This window comes from Triturus cristatus, chromosome 8 (assembly GCF_964204655.1).
Source record: "Triturus cristatus chromosome 8, aTriCri1.1, whole genome shotgun sequence".
Lineage (NCBI taxonomy): Eukaryota > Metazoa > Chordata > Amphibia > Caudata > Salamandridae > Triturus > Triturus cristatus.
In genome coordinates this window covers 73,113,604-73,128,100 of record NC_140591.1, presented here as the reverse complement: position 1 = coordinate 73,128,100, position 14,497 = coordinate 73,113,604, and the positions used below count along the sequence as shown (strand labels likewise).

The following is a 14,497-nucleotide window of genomic DNA, read 5'->3' as shown; positions in this document are numbered from 1 at the left end:
AGCTTCATGAATAATATGACTGCCAAAGTCTACAAGGCAGCATCGAGTACAAAGAGAATTTGAGGTCTCTGGTCAATGAGAACATCCGGTATTTTAAAAAAACAGTTTTAATGACATGCATATAGAGTTGGGAGGGTGCACAAGTTAAGTGGAGAGGAGGTCATGGCTAAAAAGTGTGAAGAGGGAGTAGGTGAAGGTGTAGGGATTGAGCGAGGATCCACAAGGGAAATAGATGGTGTGAGGCAAGGCGATTAGAACATCAATGATTAGGGCTCCCGGTTTTATGGTATTTATTTTTTAACATTTCCGTCTGTATTTATCCATTTTTATTTTTTGTCCGTCTTTTTGGTATTTATCCATATTTATTTTGTGTTGAGAGTATAAATAAAGCAGTAAAATGGTAGATTTACACATTTATTTAACTGTTGAACGTGCACTCATACATTGATACTTGTCACGATTTAGCAAATTAGGCAGCCATGTATGACAAAAGACTACACTCACAGGTACACATTAGCGTTGTACTATAAATATGTGTTAGCATATGCCTGTATTTAAGGAAATCTCCTCCCGTGTCTTAACTCTCCGTGCTGTCTATCTGCTTAGCTGTTGTCTGGAATTCATGGAAGAGAGCATGGAAAGTCTCTAACAAAACGCACAATTTTCTGAATTTTTCGGCGTTTAAAAATAAATACAGACAGGAAACACATTGTTTTCTGTTTGTATTTATCTGCAAAAATCAGTAAAATCAGAAAACCGGAAGCCTTATCAATGATACACTGTTTGTGGTGGGGTGTGAGAGAGGATGAGGAGCAAGATCATTTGGAAGCGGTAAGAGACGAAAGGAAGGAGTAGCAGGAAATGTCATGAGATAAAGGGAGTAGAAAGTGCGAATGACAAGAAGGAAACCGTGGATTTGAGTTTTATGTGAAAATTAGGTTATATGGTGGAGACGGTCACAGAGCGGTAGGGGAGGTTAGAGTATTTAATGGAGAGGCAACACAAGTGAACTATTTGGAGGGGCACAGGGTGAAGAAAGGGATCAATAACGATGGTCAATTGTGTGTTGAATGTGGCATACTTGTCCAACTGTTCAAGGAAAAAGGTAATGTGAATTGAAGCAGTTACAAAATCATCCAGTTTGGAATCTAAATTCTGTAAATCAAAAGAGCTATTAAATATTAACAGTTAAGAGCCATCCAAGTCATTTTAGCTGTAGACGATATTAATGACATACTGAATTTAACAAAAACAAATCCCCCATAAAGTTAAAGGGTACATCAAGTTTCACAATCAGTCTTGTTCAACTTAAAATCACACATCACTTACTTAGTTTTGAGCACACCTCATTATCAAGTTCGTCATACGAGTCACGACCCTCCATAAACAGCGAGTAGCACTTTGCAGTATAGTCCATGAACAACTGTAACAGAGTTCAAGAAATTGGTAGTTTAAAGTTGATGCACAAATATACACTAGATACAGACAGAATATACAACGGTTGGTCTGTATTTTTAACTAAATATCTGTGTGATGGCTTATCCAATCAAAGCACATTGCACGTGATGTTTTTGTTGTACATTTTACAAGACACCTCAGGAGCATTTTATTCTACCTATTTTACGTGAACATAATTTTAAACACTGTCGCCCTGTCTTATTGTTCTTGCAACAATTAACATCTTTTCCACTTTTTTGCACGGTATCTAGTTACCTGGGGTCCATGATACACCTTAGTAAAAAATTGGACTATTAGAATTTTCTAGGTTATGACAGAGTGGCTCATTTCATGCTGCATGCTGCATTAATACAACGCTATTACAACGTTTTTGACTTACTTGTGCAATACTGTCTTGTTTTACTTTTTATAATTCATTGATATTGTAACTTTTTGTATGCTTTTATGATTTTGTATTAGTTTTTTTAAATCAAGCAAAGTTTTGATTAACCGAACAAACAAGGTTATTTTAATAGGAATTCTGGAATATATATATTTCAGAATGACAGGAGTGAGAAAATCTAAATACCAGTAACTCAAATTAAGGACAGGATTATGCACGTGAATTAGAAACAAAATCGAAGCAAGCTAACATCAAAAGTTTTTTTCACCTTATTGTGCTCAATTCCATCTTCAGTAACTTCTTCCTCCCAGGATTCCTGGTTCAGCCTAGTTTCCCTGAGATGGTAAGCCAACTAAGAAGCCAAATAAAGATCATAGTTAAATGAGACAGACCGGCAAGGTCAACTCCGTAAACCAATATATGTATATTTCATTCAAACCAGATACCACTACCACTGTCCAATGATGAACTATGAATTGATATAACTTCAAGGTCAAGTAACCAAGTTAGATATCCAACTTCCTTTAAAATATTTTTGGCCTATCTCCAACACTGTATTTTACTACGTGAGGCACAATTTGACAAAGTAGATTTTGGCTCTTACGTGGCTCTTCCTTCATTTGTTTTTCTATCTTATTCATTATACATACACACCTATCCTTTTGTCCCCTTCTCTCCTTTACTCCTCTCTCACTTTCACTACACTTTTCTTATTCTCTCCCTTACTTCCTGCTTTTGCACTCTCTATTCTCGGTCTACTCTGTTCTCTTACCCCTTCCAATTTCTTGTTTCCTCCTTTGCCCACAAGCTACAACCGCTCTTCCTCACTTCACTTCCATTGTCCTCTTTCTCCCTCTACTTACCCCTCAATCTCTCATTCTCCTCTCTCAATCTTTCCTCTTTCCTCCACTCTTCCACCCTCACATGCGTTCCTTCTTATTCTGTACTAACGGGTTTACACTATTTCACCTTCACCCTTTTCCTTTACTACCCGCTCATTCCCTCCGTGTATCCCTTTCTCCTGCTCTCTAGGCTTCAGTTGCACTCCACCTCCCCGTCTGTAGGAAGCTAGCTCTGTAAACGGTATGCCACTCAGTCGTTATATCATGTACAGAGTCCAGAGGTTCCCCAGAAGTGTAAGTGTAAAACCCAAAGTGCTCTATTAGTGGTAGTCTGGCCACACAGCCTTAGGGCTAACACAGAGGAGTGTAAGACATTTATTGCACAAAATTAACCAATAATGGACCCACAACTCAAAAAGGATATCCACACAAATTTTATAAAAATAAATGTGGTTTGTGTTTTATTTTAAGACCAAAATCTTGGCAATAAGTGATGTACATTTTTTAAATAAAAATACTTTTCACTTTCAAAAGTCGACACTGTGCAATTTCTGAACAGTTCAATGTTATCCTATGGAGGAAAACGATAATGTGGTTATACAGGTAAGTACACAACTTACAGTTCAAGTCTTCGCGACCAAAGGTCAGCAAGGTTCAAGGGTCAGGTGAGTACCAAAACTGCACCACCAGCTGCACCGGGGACACCGGATTCAGAGGTCAAAATCAGAGTTCAGGCCAATGCGTTTTAATGAAGACTGGGGGTGCTCGAAGCCACACTGCTTGCAGGTAGGTACGTCGGTTGCACGGTCCAAGCTTTTGGGGGTTAGAGCAAGCACAGAGGGGGGCGGGGCACAAAGCAGCACCAAACATACACCACCAGCGGCCCAAGGGTGGCTGGGTGCAGGGTGCAATTTAAGTGTCCAATGCGTTTCAATTGAGAACTTGTTGTGGACAAATAGGCTGCAGGCGTCGCACCGGAGGTTGCAGGAGGGAGACCAATGACAGCAGAGGTAAGTTGAGGTGTTGAGGGTCATAGGGGCACCGTCCGTTCAGAACACCAAGGCCCAGGGACATCGGCTGCAGGGGTGCCTTTAGACGTCGGAGTCTTCTTTCCAGAGCCTGTTGCGGTCGGAGTGAGCCTCTGGATTCAGGCTGCAGGCGTCTTAGTGGAGTCCAGGAGGGGTCAGCCAACGCTGGACTTGAGGTCAGGACTGATGGGGAACCCGTTCTGGATCTTTGCACCACCTGGACACGGGTCGGAGGTGTCAGGTGCAAAGTGGTCAGGACTCGAGGTTCCAGCTGGCACAGGGTCCTTGGTGTTGGATTCTTGGAGACTGAACCGCTGACGTCAGGAGTTCTGGTCTTTGTCAAAGTTCAGGCAGTCTTCCTCTGATTTCTGGAAGCTGCTAGCTGAAGGACAGGTGTCGGCTTCGCGTAGGGTCTTTGAAGCTGGAGACAGGTCAGTAGGGCTGGGGCCAAGTCCGTAGTCATCTTCATCTTCCTTCTTAGGTCGCAGGTAACTAAGTTCAAGTTCTGAGGGAGCCTCGTAAATACTAGATTTAGGGGAGTAACAGGTAGGGCCAATGGGCACCTCGTCTGGTGTGACTACACCCTCTATTATGCCACCCATCGGTGGGAGGGGGCATACTCCGAGCCCCGACTATTGGAGGTGGACAGAAAAGTGTGCGTAACTTCACCTCCTTTCTATGTCTTCCTGCCAAAAGTCGGGGCATAAACTAGGGCTGCCATCTGCTGCTAGCAGCAGTGGCTGGAGGTCGCATTACAAAAACGGTAGGCCTTTGAAGCTTCCCCTTCTAGCACTGTGCAGATCCTGGGGGAGGAGTTGTGAAAACTACAGCCAGGATGTGCATTGTTTCTGGTCCCAGAGAGCAGAGGCTCTCCACCCAGGGTCCAGAAACATGTCTGTGTGTGGCACGCTGCCTTAAGCCAGTCAGTGACCACACCAGGGTCGATAGGTTCTCTGAGTACATGGTTTAATAAATCTCACACTGGCCGCAGTGTGGATTTATTACAAGGAGTTGTTTGGTACCGAACACTCCTGGTTTCAGTGAAGCCATCATGGTGCCAAAGAACTCTAGTTGTCGAGTTTACAGCATATGTACTCCTTACGGCTTCCCTGGCACTTACAATATTTAAGAATTGACTTAGGTTTTGTAGGGGCATATCTACTCATGCAGATGTGCCTTCATCTGGGGTATAATGCACCCTGCCTTACAGCTGCAAGGCTTGCTAGAGGAGTGACTTACCGATACCTTCAGGTAGTGCTGGCTGGCGTGGCACCCAGGCAGGGTGCCATGTCGAATTTGTCTTTTTTCACCTCACAGGGGTATGTAAGCTGCTAGGGCAGTGGCATGGTCCTATTGAGGGTGCCCCAGGGGACCCTCTTCAGCTTCCAGGCCCCAGGTACCCAGGGTACCACTTACTAGGGACATACAAGGACAGAAGTACCAATTGTGGATATTGTGAGAAGTTGGCCTGATGTATGTACACCTTATATCAGTCCAAACAACCCTTATGGTGATTGGTTGTAAAGTCAACCTTATAGACCAGCTATCCTAGTGGTAGCATGGACAAGAGCAGTCTTAGGCTAAACTCTGAATGGCATGTGAAGCCAGCTGTTATACCATATATAATCCCTTGAATACCAAATGAAGGAACACCACAACAGATATATATATAAAATAAAGTGTATTTATTCTAGTCAAACCCTCAGCACTCTTTATGAGATTAGAGGTAAGTACAACACAGTCTTATTCAAGCATACATTAAGTCACACAGGTAAGTAATACAGTTAGGCCCTAGGGGCCACGCAAACCATATACTAAGTAAGTGGTATAAGGACCACTGTCACGGAAATAGGATAGGCCTAGGCCTAGGCCATCGCTGGGGCTACACTATACTACCCAAGGTTAGGAAATGGGGGGCCCACGGGATTCAGGTGCAGAGTGGAAACACTCACGAGTAATGCGTATAGTCGATAGAAATAGTACAGTTTAGAATTAATAAGATTTAGGACACTTCTGGAGCAGCTAGGAAGTCGAGACTTGAGAACTAGACACTAGGATAGTCAATACCCTGATGAGCACCGGAGTACCCAAGTTACCTAGCCCACGGGCTGCGGGTGCATAGGTGTGAACTCGTGTCGGGTTTCGTCGTCGACTCCTATGGATGCCTGAAGGAAAGTTGCTGACAGGCAGTCAGTGAAGAGTGTCCGGTGGATCCCAAGGCCGGGATCAAGAAGGAAGGATACCTGCAAGCAGAAGGGACAGAGTCTGGGTCACTAGCCAGTGACCACGTGGAACCAGGAAGGAACCAGGCGATGTCGGGAGATTGCATGTGAAGAGGTGAAGCTTGTCGCAGCAGCCACGGGTACCAGGAGACGTCGAGGACGACCAGGACCAGGAGGCGAGCTGTCCCACGAAGGCTCGTGCTGTCGGCGGCGTCGAAGTCGAACTAGGACTCACCAAGCCTTGGCAAGCGGAACCCACGAAGAATGGAGGACTTGCTTCTGGTGCAGACCAGGAAGGTCTGGGGTGCTTCTCGTTTACAGAGGAGCAGGAGCCAGTATGGAGGAGCCAAACCAGCAGTGGAAAATTGAAGGAGTGTCTTCGCAAAGGTTGCTAGCCAACGGGCAAGCAACCGGACAGACGCGGCAAGCAGGAAAATGCAGAAGGGCCCCACGCAGGACTCGTGGAGTGTGGGGGGCGGATCTTCGGTGCAGATGGTGCTTGGGGTTGGGGCTTCTAATTCCCCGGTGCACAACCTCGAGGGTGCCTCAGAAGCTGCGCTGGAAGATACTCGCCACTTTTCCCAGGTAGCCGGTCCCACGTCTCTCGTCGCCTCCACGGATCTCAGCTCGGCTGTGGATGTGGATCAGGGTCGGAGAAGTCTGGAAGTCAAGGCTCTGCAGTCGGTCCCTCGTAGAACTTCAGCAAAGCAAAGAGTAAGTCTCTTGATGGTGCCTGTTCACACAGGGTGGCCATTCCTTGGCCACAAGGGAGATTCTTCAGTCTTCTTCTTTCGTCGAATGTCGAAGGTCCAGAGTTTCTGTTCAAGTTGCAGGTTCAGGATAATCTACTTTAGCAGGGCCCCAACTAGCTACTAATATACTGGGCTGGGCTACCTGCAAGGTCCCTCCTATGGGTGGGACCAGGAAGGGGAGTGGCTACACCGCCTTTCCTTTGTCCAGTTTCGCGCCAGAGCTGGGGCTGGAGTGCCCCAGCACCGGTTTGAACTGGACTATGCATGGAGCACCTTGTGTGCCCCAGGCATGTCTCATTCCTTTCAGCCCTCCCTGCCCCAATACACTAAAGTCTGTCTGGGGAGGTGCTAGCACCTCTCCAAGCAGGAAACCTATTGTCCAGGCCTCCCTGGCTGGGAGGGCTCCCAGCAGCAGGAGGTCAGACTCGTGTCTGTGGCAGCAGCATCCATTTTGTGATGCTGAGGCTTTGGTGAGAGTTAAACAGCAAAGTAGGATTTTAACATGTCTCTCCCTCTAGAAGGGAGGAATAATATCCTCATCACCAGAAATGGGATGGGGGTATTATTCCAAAGTGTTAGACACCTTACACGACATGTTTTGATAAAGCCAAACCATAGTTACCATTACCGTTTAAGATTATAAGGCACTTTAAGAGTATATGGTAGGCTATATCATAGAACAGCTATAAGGACATGGTTCCGAAAGCTGCAGACGGGCTCAGCTCATGCTAGAGCACCATCTCACATGTTACCAAGCACTCTGCCTCCAGGATTGTTAAGGCCTGCCATAGGAGTGGCTGATAGGTACACATGTGTCTATATATAAGGGTAGATATAGGTATACTACATCTAAGCAAGGGGTGATTACACGACCTTGCCCCAGCTGAGTGATCAGCCAGTTGTGTCTGATTGTAAGGCCAACCCAGGGGTGGCATAATACATGCTGCAGCCCCTGGGAGGCCTAGGGTACACCTACGCCCTGGGTACCTAGGGTACACTGTACAGGGTCCAATAAGGTGATCCTTACCAATTGGGTATGTACCTAGGGTACATGGAGTCCATTTTAAAGAGAGAGCAGACAGCCTGAGACCCTGAATGGCAGGATCTCAGGCCAACTAAGTCGAAAAACCAGCTAGACACTAGGCAAAAAGTTGGGGGTAACCATAGTCCGATATCCACCTTCCTACAGATATGTTTTAGGGGGAAGAGCACTGGTGCTGGGAACCTGGACAGACAGCAGGGCCCCAGTACTCTAAGATAAAAAGTTGCATCAAAAGCCAGGCAAAACTTGGGGGGTTCTGCAATAGAACCCCATTTTCTCACACCGTCTCTCACTTTTACTCCTCCTTCATCCTCCTACCCACTCTCTCCAATTCTTTTCTTCGCTCTAGTTCTCATGCCATTCTCCCTGTTTTGCCTTCTACAGTACTGTTAAAATGTCTTCGCCACAAATAATATGCAGCATTTAATGGCGTTTTGTCAGTCATCTGTGTGAGAACTTTAAGCCAGGATTTTATCGTGTGCATAAAAATTATGCAAGATACTGATTCTAGTAGAAAATCAACAGCACACTGCACCGGTAAGAAATTTACTTCCTGAACCAGTCTCCGGAAGACAAATAATTACAGGGATAAGCATACATGGGTGGAAAATAATTTAGTAAATTAAATATGTGAAACCCCTTCACCGGCCTCCCATCCCTCACCCCCACCCAAAAAAATCCAGGTATTTTTGAAAGCTGTAGATAATAAATGTTGGCTAAAAATCCCTTTTTACATTAGTGTCTTCTTTCATTAAAACACTACTCTATTACAGTAGTGCATCCTCTGCTCTTCTGCCAAAGATGAAAAGCAGACATTTCATACATTATGCAGGTAGTAATATACAGGTTTTCCTAGCCAGGATTAATGGTGGGGGAAACATTTTCCCTATAAAGGATACCACATTAGCCAACAATATGACAAGAGGTATGCTATCTAGACAGCAAGAAAATGCTGTATGTAATTTAAGGGCCCTTGAGAGGGTAAATACCCTAATAAATCAGCACCTCCTAGTACTCTGAGCAAGCCTCAATGATCAGCAACAGTGTGACTCTGCAACAAGCAGCCACTAGAAATGAAGTCTGTCATCACCAAGGCTTCAAGGGTAAGCGGACAAATGTTTGGTAAGATGAATGGTAAGTAACACTGTAGAACACAAGTATTCACCTCTTCTTCAGTTGAAAGTGGTCTAGTAACACTCCTAAGGAGTTAATCTTTTAACAAGTTGTCATTCTAGATATTCAAATGACATGGTCTCATTTGTAGTGAGCAGCTTGTCCTTTCCGGTAACAGTTCAGAATTGAAAGATGGACAACTCTGCTTCATCACTTACGGACGTCTCCAATAAGTTAGCTCCTTGAGCCTTTCAAAGTTCAAGAACTTTCTTAGTTTTCAAACAACACTACAATCACTTAAATGTCACCAGCCTATATGTGGAAACCAATTACATGAAGGCTGAGAGATCATACAATGGCTTATTTCAGACATTAAACCAGGACAGGTGACAAATCACACCTACAAGGAGGCGTGATGCACTACCAGACCAATCACACCCCTAAGATAGGCTGTCTGATGGCCCCATAAAAGAAGCATTACACCATCTTTGATTTTAGTAGAATTAGGAACTCTGAAACAGGGTTATGCCGACTCCCCACAGGAAGTGGTCATATGGGGGTGTAGTGACCCCAAGGGTGAGTAGCCTATTGGCTTCTTCTCTTCACTCCCCTTAAAGCCCCTAAATTTAGTATTTAGGTGTCCCCCTGAAACCAGGAACTCAGATTTATTTGACTGAAGAAAGAAGGGGACAAAGAAGAGCCAAAGAAGCAAGAACTGCAAACTGCTGGTGAACTTTGGTGCCAAACCCTGCCTGCTTGTCCCTGTCCCGACAATCGCAGTAACCTGACTCATCTTGCAGCTGTGTATCCTCCAAAAGCATCTGATGGGCTCCAGCACTTTGCCAAGCAGTCTGCATCTCTCTTGAAGTGGCGGCACCAGCCTGTGATGAAGCGATGCAGCGAACAGTAGAAACTGAGGACCTTATGCCAGAGCGCCGGAAGAAGGAGACTCAGCGGGAAGAGAAGCCGTGCTGACATACTTCGTAGCGCCTGGGACCCAAGGCGCGGTGGGAGCTCGAGCCGAGGAGGAAGACGTATCGGACCCAGAAGGACGACCCGGTACCAAAAGGGAGCCAAAGAGGGAGCCGGACCATACCCGGCATCACGCAGACGCCAGCCACATTCCCGGAGGGACGTGGATTTACAAGGTACTAGGCCGCCTAGGGACGCTGTGGGGAAAAGGGGTTGGAGTCTCTAAGGAGACGCCGGGTATAGAAAGCACATGGAGCTGATAAACACAGAGCCTGTTTAGGTGCAAATGCGCGTAACGACTGTCACGTAGCGTAGACTGGGACAGCACTTGTGCTGGCACTAGGTGATACCTCCCCTCACTCCCTTCCCCTGTGCAAACCAAAGAGACCAAAGTACGTCCTGACATTCCTTTTTTTTGTTTTTGTTGTTTGCTTTTCTTTTGGAATTGGTTCCCAGACAAACCGGCGTACCGGAACGGGCCCGGAAGGAACACCCAGCAAGCCATTCTCTGGAGCAAGAGAAAGGACTTAACGGTTACCTTGAACCGGCCACAAAGGACAGTGGTGACAGTATCCTCGGCGCTAAGCCTCAAATGTACTTGAGTCAATAAAAACACTAAAGAGAAAGCAAACGTGAGTCCCTGTTTACTTCTCCACCATGCCACACAACCACAACATCCGGTTCACCGCTCTGCAGTTCACCGGGCCCACCAACGCAGCAGTCGCCTAGGACGTCACCATGCTCCAGGAGATCAGATCTGTAAGAAGACAGGAGGACCAACCAGAGCTGCTCTGCACCAATATCTGCGGTACCAGACCCCTTGCAGCAAACAAAGCTTGTTTGAGTCCAATCTGGAATCTAACGCCGAATAACCGACCATCCGATGAGACGTTAGCATCGTAGAGGCCAGCACCGAGAGTGGCCCAGTTGGCGCCCCTCTGAAGGTCTAACCGAGAACCGGGGGTGCTTTTGATGTACTGGACCAGCCGACCAAAATCCCCCTGCACCCGAGCTCCCTGGCCTGGGTCCACGACAACCGACTGTGCTCCCAGGACCCTCACGAACTGAGCCCCCCTTTGGGAGCTCCTGGACTTGTCCCCAAGTTCCCCTCTGCAGCCTGTTTCCAGGAGGCCCGCCTCCTTGCCTATGGTGTAGCGCACAAGGCTGTCAAGGGGCAGCTAAACTAGAACTGCTGGTAGTACTTTGGACCTTGGCCCCCCTAGCACCTTAAGTCCTAGAGGGGACCTCTGGAATTCGACCTGTATGCAGTATATGCCTTCTTCTCCATAGGAAAGCATTACTGCGTAAAAAAACATTTGTGCAACAATTTTACTTACATGTTAAAATGTGTATCATGAAAAGTACTTACGCAATTACGAAGTTCTTGGTATTAAAATGTATATGTAAATACTTGTGATTTTTCAAAATTGTTCTTGAGTTTCTTCTTTAGTGTGTCTGATTATTTGACTCTGTGTGATCAACAAATGCTTAATACTACCCTCTGATAAGCCCAAACTGCTCACCTACACTACCTAAAAAAGAGAGCATTTGAACCTATTAATTCTGCCCGGTAAGCCAATAAGGGTCGTCTGGACGTTCTGCACAGCATACCTCTTTTTGGTACACTACATAAAAAGCCAGCTTCCTGCACGCAGTATATCCGAGAGACAGGATCCACCTCATTGTTTCTCCGAATCTGGAAATATCAATAAAAAAAAAATGCCTCAACCCAATTTGGTGAAGCAGAGGAGACTCAATCTCTTCATTGAAGGCAGGGAAAGAGGGCGGGATGATCAATGGCACTGTAAGCGGACAAGAGGTCCAGAAGAACTGTATGACCCCTTTTTGTGACTTCAAGTAGTCTTTCCATAAAATCCAGAATAGCAGTCTCTATGCTCTAACCCAGTCTGAATGGAATTCTCCTAGCAGAATATGTGGTTCAAAATGTGTTTGGGTGAGCTGTTGGGTCACTACTTTCTCTAAAATCTTAAAGAGAAAAAGTGTTCGGCATACTTCTGTGTGTTGCAACACTTCTAAATTATTTTTTCTGGAGGGCATATTGCTCACTTGCCTAGAATATATGCCTTTGTGACGTGTACATGATTGTGCTTTTCAGGCTCTAGGATTCTGCCTTTGCCCCTTTTCCTGGCTTCTGCATTGCTGGGCAGTCCTTTGGTGTGACTGGCTCTATCCTGGGCTAAGGAAGCCTGTTTGCAGTCAATGTCCTCTAAACATTACTTCTTGGAATTGTAAGGGTGTTTTGCCATTGCCTTTTTCATGCATTTAGGAATTATTCTTCAGGGGACCCTCTGTTGTGCAGTCTAATATTCACTGGCTTGAAAAGTGAGAGAGATCAACACAAGGGAAAGGAGCAACCATTGTGTCCTGCACTAAAGACTTACTAGAATTCTGGAGGATGTACCAGTAGTTACCCTATATTGTCCCAAATGCTCTAGCATTTGTTGGATGCATAATGGAGACTACAATGGCTGCAACTCTCATCTCCGCAGCTCTATCTCCTGATCTTCTTGTAGGCGTGTGGTCTCTAGATTACACCTGAATTTCCATTCCTATTTCAAGCCACTACATGAGGGAATTGCCTTAAACTCATTATTTTAAAGACGTGTCCTGTGGCACTGGCTTCCACTTATTTTCAATTTTCTGGTTCATTGCTCTAAGCAAACTTGTATGAGCAAAATGTCATTGTTTTACAATCTATACAAATGAGAAAACAAGCTAATTGATTGCCTGATGTGAGGTCAGATATATTAGCCATGAAATCTGAATTTTCATCAAATATTTGTATGCAGATGTGGAAGATTTCTGCAGACCTACATTCTACTGCATTAAATGGATGTTTAACATAATGGGTGCGGAGTACGAACTGTAACCTTATCTTCTGGGGCATCATTATAATAGCTGTTCCAGTCACACTCCTCTTCACCTAAGACAGAAACTGTCCAATCATCGATGTCCTCACTGTAAGGTTTTGCATTATCTTTTTTTTTTTGATAAGCAAGTTTTTATTTTGCATATAAACATACAAAAATACATGGACAACCGTCCAATCGAACTGGCATCAAGAATATAGCTCCTATGTTCATCGACATTCAATAGCAAGACCTCCCGCCCCCTCCCCGACCACTTCACTCCCTCCACCCGCATCAACACCCCTAGATTATACCCCCTAGCCACTTCCCCCATATTCTGTTAAACTTTTTGGGACAACCCCGCACCGAATACATCATGCGCTCCTGTGTTTCGCACCAGTCCACCCCCCTCCTCCATGTAGCACATTTGGGTGGGTCAGTCCGCTTCCATGCGGCAGCAATATCTCTTTTTGCCACTACCATAGCAGTAGTTAGGAAGAATTTCTCATGACGGGAACCGTCCAGACCGTCTGTTATCCCCAGCAGGACCAGCTTGGGATCATGGGGAACCCCCCACCCCAGCGTCTCAGTTAGTTCAGTCTCAATCTCGCCCCAGTAGGCTCCCAGACGCGGGCAGGTCCACACCATGTGGAGAAAATCCGCCGGGTCTGCCCCACATCGTGCACATGAAGCATCTGGAGAAAGACCCGCGCGGTGGAGGCGTTCCGGGGTCAAATAGGCGGTATGCAAGTAGTAAAGCTGGATGAGCCGCAGCCTGGCCGAGGAGGTGATCGTCCTAGGTGCCATAAGGGCGTCCCTCCAATCGGCTTCATCCAGTGGTCCCACCCAGGCCTCCCAGCGCAATTTCGTGTCCTCCCAGTCAATTGGGGTGTTATTGACCAGAGCCCGGTAATTACGGGAGATACCCCCCCTCCCCAGAAACCCCATCATCACCTGCGCTTCTGGTGGGCTATGGTCAGGGATCCGGGAATCTAGAGGGACATGAGACCGAATCGCGTGGCGCAGCTGGAGATATTTGTAGAACTGTGAGGGGCACAACGAGAAGCGAGCCTGGAGCTCCCGGAAAGAGCACATGTGACTCCCCCGCCACAGATCGCCTAAACAAGAGATTCCGAGGAGATCCCACGCTCGAAACCCTTCCAAACCCGTGACCTCCCTTAGCCAAGTGCCATGCCAGAGCGGTGTAACACAGGTCAGTTTCCCCGACCACTGGGTATGTCGTAGAGCGGCACGCCAAGCCAAAAAGGGGGCCCGCACAACGTCCGGAAGCGACCGAGGAACCGTCGCCCCGTAGAGCATATTCTGAATAGAGGGGAACCCCATCAGCTGTACCTCCAGCCTGTAGGCCGGATCGTCCCACCCGCCCGAGAACCAATCATGGACCACCAGGAGCCGAGTCGCAAGGTAATATAAATAAAGGTTCAGACCTCCATCGTGTGACGGAATCCGGCACCGGCCCAGGGCCAGCCGGGACCTGCCGCCACCCCAGAGAAACTTGGTTGCCATGCTGTCCAAGCCCCGGAACTAAGGACGAGAGAAAGAGCAGGGCGTGTTCTGCAGCATGTACAGGAACTTAGGAAGGATCATCATCTTGTAGAGAGCGATCCTCCCCAGTGGATTCAATGGGAGCGACTGCCACCTCGCCAGGTCTGATCTGGCTTTATTGACCACGGGAGCTACGTTAAGAGCCCAGCAGAGCTCCGGCAGAAGGGTGACCCAGATTCCCAGGTACTTAAAAGAAAGCCTCCGGAGGGGAATATCGGACTGCCAATCGAAGCAATCTCTGGACGGATGC

At 46.7% G+C, this 14,497-nt stretch overlaps 1 protein-coding gene across 3 annotated transcripts in view; it reads right to left on the bottom strand.

Moving 5' to 3' along the window:
- Positions 1 to 14,497, bottom strand: part of NDC80 (NDC80 kinetochore complex component) — a 252,088-nt gene that overhangs the window by 169,457 nt on the left and 68,134 nt on the right. For all 3 annotated transcript variants that reach the window (XM_085621026.1, XM_085621025.1, XM_085621024.1), the window contains exons 7-8: positions 2,109 to 2,192; positions 1,330 to 1,423 (exon numbers count right to left, since the gene is read on the bottom strand). In XM_085621026.1, coding sequence (XP_085477152.1) covers positions 1,330 to 1,423; positions 2,109 to 2,192 — 178 coding nt within the window. The remainder of the gene's footprint in view (positions 1 to 1,329; positions 1,424 to 2,108; positions 2,193 to 14,497) is intronic.